We start from the raw sequence: 6792 nt of genomic DNA on the forward strand, positions 1-6792 counted from the left end.
AAGAAAACACTGTTTGGTGGCTGATAATGTAGTGTATATCACTACATTATCGGTGTTTAATCACGCTTAAAGTTGCCACGAATCGGCTCGATACAAAACATAAGCACAAGTTAAAGCGATGCAACTGGGCATGCACCGATGCGCCTTTCGCGTCCAAACTTTACAGGTAGTGGCACGGTTCGAAATTATTGCATGCCACTACCGAAGAGCTAACCGCTCTTCTCCTACTCTCTTCGGTTACGCTTCTTCAATCTCCGATTCCCATGGAAGCCCGCAAATAAGCTCGGGTCCCATCCATCCCGATCCCGGGCATGGCGCTTTCCACCTAGGCCCCTCCCGTCCACGGTTATCCCAATTCCCAAGCCCGGGCCCTCCTCGTCCGCTTCTGTTTCCATTGAATCGGCCGCCTCCTCGCGCGATCAGTACCGCTGCCGCTGAACTCAGTTCCGATTGGCTGACGCGCGGGGGGAGGCATGAACCCGGCGGGGCGCGTGTCGTTCACGCGCGCCGTCCTGCTCCTGGGCGTCGTTGCGCTCGGGCTCTGGCTCCTGAGCGTAGAGCTCGCCGTCGTCGGCGGCGGGGCCGACCCCGCCGTCCGGGCCGCGGTGGCCGGGAGGAGGACCCACGCGCATGCGGCCGTCCGGTCGCCCGACGCGTGGCGCACCCGCGAGTGGCGGCGGGCGGTCGACCGCCACGCCGCCGTCCTCCGCAGGCACCTCGCGGACGGCATGCTCGCCGCGTCCTCCGTCGCCGTCTGCCTCGGCGGCGCCCAGGAGGCGATGGCGCTGCGGGAGCTGGGCGTGGTCGGCGCCGTCGCGGTCGCCGGGGAGCGGGCCCCGCCCCTCGCCGTCGCGGGGGACGACCGCCGTCTCCCGTTCCCGGACTCCTCCGTCGACTTCGTCTTCGCCGGGCGAGCCCTCGACTTCTCCAGACGCCAGGCCGACCTCGCTGGCGAGGCGGCGCGGATCGTGAAGCCGGACGGGCACGGCCACCTCGTGGTCCTGACGTCCGGTGCCAGCGACGCCTACAGCCTCCGGTCCCTCCAGGCTCTCCTCCCATCCCTCCGATTGCTCCGCTCCCGCGTGATCAACGGCGCGGATGGCTCCACGCTCCGGGAACTGGTCTTCCGGAAGCATGCAGGCATCTCCACCACCAGCAGGTCTTCCCCCAACGGCAACAATTCCGCGGGCAGCTGCACGAGTCGCGATCACAAGCTCGAAATCATCGGCCTCGCCGAGCCGCTGATCCAAGAAGAGCCGGCGAAGCCATGGATCACGCTGAAGAGGAACATCAAGAACATCAGGTACCTACCGGCGCTCGCCGACATCGGCTTCAAGCGCCGGTACGTGTACGTAGACGTGGGCGCCCGGAGCTACGGCTCCAGCATCGGCAGCTGGTTCCGGAAGCAGTACCCCAAGCAGAACCACACCTTCGAGGTGTTCGCCGTCGAGGCCGACCCGGCGTTCCACGCCGATTACGCCAGGAGGAAGGGCGTCACCTTGCTTCCCTACGCCGCCTGGGTCCGGAACGAGACGCTCACGTTCGAGATCAACGATGGCCCCGGCAATAAGGGCTACAAAGACGACGCCAGGAAGCCGAACGGCCGTGGCATGGGCCGCATCAGGCCCGGCGCGGGCGCGATGAAGGGGGTGTCGTCCGGCGAGGTGCGGCGCATCCCGGCGTTCGACCTCGCTGAGTGGCTGAAGCGGACGGTGTCGGAGCAGGACTACGTGGTGATGAAGATGGACGTAGAGGGCACTGAGTTCGACCTCATCCCGAGGATGATCGAAACCGGGGCGATCTGCCTCGTCGACGAGCTGTTCCTCGAGTGCCATTACAACCGGTGGCAGAGATGCTGCCCCGGCGAGAGGTCACCCAAGTACCGGAACACGTACGGCGAGTGCCTGCAGCTGTTCACCTCGCTCCGCAACAGCGGCGTGCTTGTGCATCAATGGTGGTGAGCTGGTGATTAGTACATAACTGAAGACATCTGAACTGTCAACTTACAGATAGGTTTCAATCATAGATGGAGGATTTTGGTCCGTGCTCCAATTGGATTTAGAACAGTGGATTGGATTTTTTTTTGTAGTTAAATGATTGTTTCTTGTAGTTACATGAGGAGAACAATCTATTGTAGTTGTAGAGTGACTTCCGAGCAAAGCTTGCTGGTAAGTGCCATTATTGTCCATGAGCAAATGAATCATTTTTACAGGCTGATGTTCGCAGTTCATTTTTTAGCATTATTCCGGAAGTAGTAGTAGGCCTTGTTTAGTTCACCCCCAAATCCCAACTTTGACACTATGCAAAAAGAAGATTCCCCATCGCATCAAATTTGCGGTACATGCATGGAGTACTGAATGTAGACGAAATCAAAAACTAATTGCACAGTTTTGTTGTACTTTGCGAGACGAATCTTTTGAGCCTAATTAGTCAATATTTGGACAATAATTCACAAATACAAACGAAACGCTACAGTATTGCTACAGTAATTTGGACACCCCAAAATTGGGCAACTAAACAAGGCCTTACTTGACAACACTGTTCTGAACTGACAGACAGTAGAAACAGGGCAACAAGCTGCTTCTTTTGAGTTACTACATGACTTTCTTTTTTATCGAATACGCAGAAGAGTTGCCTGATGCGCACGCAAGAACCTCAAGTGGCTAATGCTAACTGCAGCAGCTGTAAAGGTTACTATATGAGTTTCGTCCGTTCCTCGTTCATTTTGGAATTGCCCTCGTTTTCTAGCAATTACAAATGTCTCCCAGTGTGCCTTCTCTCCACCTCGCCGCCACCGGAGCAGGGCACCAGAAGCCCGAGTGCCTGCTAGGAAGGTGGCGGCGGGGGCTTCTCTCACCTGGCCGGGCACCTCCTACCTGGGTCAAGATGAGGCAGCGCCAGCCATGGAGGCGGCGACGACGACCCCAGCTCGGCGGATCCAGTGTCCAGCGGATCGGATTCGGCACCCCCGGTGGCGGATTTGCGAAGAGCGGCTCCACCAGCAGCTCGTCAGCGCGCAGCGGGCTCTAGCGCAGAGGTCAACAGTGCCAAGGCGGGGGAGCAACTCGGCGACACGTGTGGCCGGCGGTCTGACGGGGGAGCGGTGCGGCGGCGGCTTGGCCGGGGACGCGCACGGCTGCTCCACCCTGATAGGGGCGTGGCCCAGCTGCGGTTCAGCGGGAAGCGGCGCAGCAGAGGATGCGCGAGTCCTAGCAGCGGCTTCCATCGACAGTGCAGCAGCGGCGGATGTCGATGGTCTGGTGGGGAGCGGCGCGGCGGCCTGCGGTGGTCCGGTAGGGGCGCGTCTCCGAGGTGCGGAGGTCGGCGGGGACGCGACCTGATGGCCCGGAGGTTCGGCAAGGCGGCTGGTGGAGGGAGTGACGCGGGGGTCGTGGTGCTGCGGGAGGCGGCTGCCGGCCTCGTGCGGGCGCGACCAGCGTGCGTGAGGAGCTATGGTCCTTAACGAGGAGGGGGCGGCCAAGGGCGCCGCTGACGCGGTCTCACCCGCGCCCGTCGCCGCCAAGCTGGGCTCCTTCGATGTGAGACGTGCCAGCTACGTGGCCTCCCATGCCTTCAACGGTGACGGCGTGATGTCATGGCCGGGGTGGTCTGCGCAAGGCGTGTCAGCGACGCCATGGAGGCGTGACAGGGTTGCCTGGCGCAGAGGCGCGTTGGTGGCACCAAGGTGGTGCTGCGGGCGTCGTCGGGCCACCTTTCTCCTCGGCTGAGGAGTTGCGGAGGCAGTGATGGGAGAGGGAGGCGACTGGGTGCTGCGCGGCCGAGAGAGCGCACGGTGGCAAGGAGGAATGCGGCGGCCGGGAGGAGCATGGCAAGCGGCCGCACGGCGTCGACAGGGAGGTGCAGGCGGTGGAGGGCGCTGCGCGTAGGTAGTGATGGAGGACGGCGACAAAAACGGAGGTGGACGTACGACGGCATGACGGGTGGAGGTGTACATGCAGCGGGTGGTGGACATGATGGCGACGTCCTAGGACGTCGTCTCCCCGTTGGGGGCATCATGTTGGAGCTACGATCTTGCTGCACGGGGTTCTCTAGGTGAAAACCTTGTCCAGATTTTGGATGAGCGATGGCGGCACCAATAGCGTCGTACCCTCATTGGAGGCATCATCTCTAGAGAACCAACTTGATTCGTGGCACTACTAAGCCATTGTCATGGGAGGTCATAGCCAAGGGTGGCAACTCTGCCGCGTGGTGAGATGAACGGGTGTTGCCAAACCCATATGCAGGTGTTCGAAGTTATGGTGGCGGCCAGGGGTTGTTGCATGGTTGTTAGATTTGGCTGTTTGCAGTGGACCGCGGCGGCTGACGTTGCCCGGTAGTGATCAGTGCGGTACGGGACTACGTAAGAGGACGATGCTTGCGGTAATGACAGCATGGGATGACTAGGCTTGCAGCGGATCGCGGCGGTTTGCTCAGCCTAGCTAGGCTATCTGGTGCGGTACATCGTCGGAAGACGGCATAAGCGACTTCCCTGGCTTGCTGACACGGCGGAGAAAGCTATGTACGAGGGTAAAGCAACGAGGTGAGGTCGACACACTGTGGCGGCTTGGCTAATCAGTGGAGATCTTGGGGAGCGGGGCAATATCACTCAACATTCTGATAGTGACAAAAGAAATGGATCTGTGGCATAGAGTACTGCGGCGGGCGTGGCGACGAGAGAGAGGAGTCCAACGGTGGATGTGGCAAGGCCCCCGCGCATTGTGTTATCGTGGCGGCGACTGCGAGGCAGCCTGCGAGAGGTCTGGATTCATGGTGGTACGGGCTGCGGTAAGGCTTCGGTTCTGTCGCCGAGGTGTTGTGAGGAGGGGAGTTCGGCGACGGTTGATGTCCCAATCCAACTAGCCGATGTGTTGTAGAGTTGAGTTGCGTGTGAGGGCGTGGTGCGGCATGCGTTGAGGATCCAATCCAACCTGTCGATGCCTGCGTCTTTTTTCTTCTTCTCATTTTCTTATTTTCATCTAGTCTAGACTTCATCTTTTTTATTAATATAATCGGCAGCTCTCCTGCCTGGTTCGTTTAAAAAAAATTGTCTCCCAGTGTGCCACTGCTAAGTGTAGACTGTTTCTAAAATATCTTCTGGTTTGAAACTTTCTTTCTTCTAAATTATTTTAAATCAGTTTAAACTGTTATCAAACTCTCAAAACAAGTTGAACCATCAACAAAAACTTGTCTGCTTGAAATTCAAAAACTTCAACGATCGAGATCTGTGATTGATACGCAAAAATTTCATCAATTCATCATACAAATTCGTTAAAGTACAACCCTGAAACTGAGACCTGCATAGAATTTGAGCAAGACCTGACTGAAACTTGGGTTTGTAGCTCGCTCATTGACAACAAATCCTATCCCATAGATTATGTTGTACAAGATTACTATCAACACTAACCGTAATTTGTATTTATTTTTTCTTTCTGGATTTTTGGTGAATAAATAATTCCAATTTTAGACTTTTATCACAACATGGCAAAATAAAAATCCAGAGCTTGACCAGACGGTTCCGGCTGGTAATCTTGATGCAATGAAATACAGTAACCGGACAATGACTGAACAAACACAAAACATGGATCTTGTACTGAACTTTTCAAGCTCAAATCACACATTCCATTTCAATAGGCGTACATCGAGTATCCAATAATCTTGATCCCTGTTTCTCCTTCACAACCTGTTCGGTAACTCTCACCGACTTCAAAACTATAACCGGGAGCGCTGAGAGCGAAAAATTAGCAGAAGGAGCAAATCAGAGAGGCAAAAGGGGGGTGTTGCCTCTCACCTAAAACTCAAGGATCAGACGTACATGGTGCACACCATGCGCAACCACCATGGCTATTTACATGAGAAAGAGAGGAGGAAACAGCTATGTGAGCTGAAAGCGTGAAGAGATGTGGATCTCACGTCACGAGTCATTCGCATCCTCTTCCAGGATGCTGTGAAGGTGCGGCCGCCACACAGTGGAACGGCCGCTCCGGCGGCGTTTCAGGCTGGCCTTGCCCTCCGACAACACCTCCGCCAGGTACCTGTCGCCATTGTCCTTCTTCACCTCCTTATCAGCAACAGCAGCGCTCGGCGCGGTCTTCTGCGGCCGTGCCTTTTTCTGCTGCGGCTTCCTCTTCTTCTCCGGCACCGACGAGGCCGGCACCAGGAAATAGAAGCACCCTCGCTTCAGCTCCGAGTCCGGCGCGACGATCAGGATCCGCCGCGCGCCGCCCTGGGAGCACGGCCTGCTGAGCACGTGGTTGGGGTGCGCCGCGATGACCTCGCCGGCGGTGACCGGGCGGGTGTACTCCTCGATGTGGCCGCTGAGGTGGACGATCCTGATCACGTCGAAGGAGCCGCAGGGGAGCACGCAGGCCAGGCAGCACCGCAGGCTGTTGCCCATGCTGGCTTTCCTTGCCTGCACCTGGAGTTGCTCGGCTCTGCGGCTGCTTTGGTTGCTCGCTCTGAGAAGTGAGAGCTCGCTTCGCTCTTTGGCATGGCCGGGCGGCACTGGTTTTTATATACAGGCTAAGATGATGAAGCTGTTAAACAACTTGGAATATATTATCCTGCAAATTCATAGAGCAAACTAAAGTATTCACAGTACAAGTGCCTCTTCTATATAATATATATGCATTAGTAACTTCTAATCCCATCATCATTAGAGTATGTTGGTTATCTTGGAACTCTTCCTACAGTTCATACTAAGATAGTGTAAACAACTCTGAACTTCAACAGGATTAAGGGGTACGTAAGGGATGCAAATGTGCCTCCATTGGTCCGTACAGGAACTCAAAGGGG

The 6792-nt window shown here is 56.7% G+C and overlaps 2 protein-coding genes across 2 annotated transcripts; one reads left to right on the top strand and one right to left on the bottom strand.

The window, feature by feature from the left end:
• Positions 1–163: 163 nt before the first annotated feature.
• On the top strand, positions 164–2217 carry LOC117839851 (uncharacterized). The gene has a single exon (XM_034720279.2). The coding sequence runs from the start codon at positions 474–476 to the stop codon at positions 1959–1961; it is 1488 nt and encodes a 495-aa protein (XP_034576170.1). The 5' UTR covers positions 164–473; the 3' UTR covers positions 1962–2217.
• Positions 2218–5585: 3368 nt separating this feature from the next.
• LOC117840465 (uncharacterized) lies at positions 5586–6566 on the bottom strand. The gene has a single exon (XM_034720976.2). It carries the CDS (start codon positions 6392–6394, stop codon positions 5912–5914), a length of 483 nt encoding a protein of 160 aa, XP_034576867.1. The 5' UTR covers positions 6395–6566; the 3' UTR covers positions 5586–5911.
• Between the last annotated feature and the right edge of the window lie 226 nt (positions 6567–6792).

The sequence above is a fragment of the Setaria viridis genome, chromosome 9 (genome assembly GCF_005286985.2).
Source record: "Setaria viridis chromosome 9, Setaria_viridis_v4.0, whole genome shotgun sequence".
NCBI classification, from domain to species: domain Eukaryota; kingdom Viridiplantae; phylum Streptophyta; class Magnoliopsida; order Poales; family Poaceae; genus Setaria; species Setaria viridis.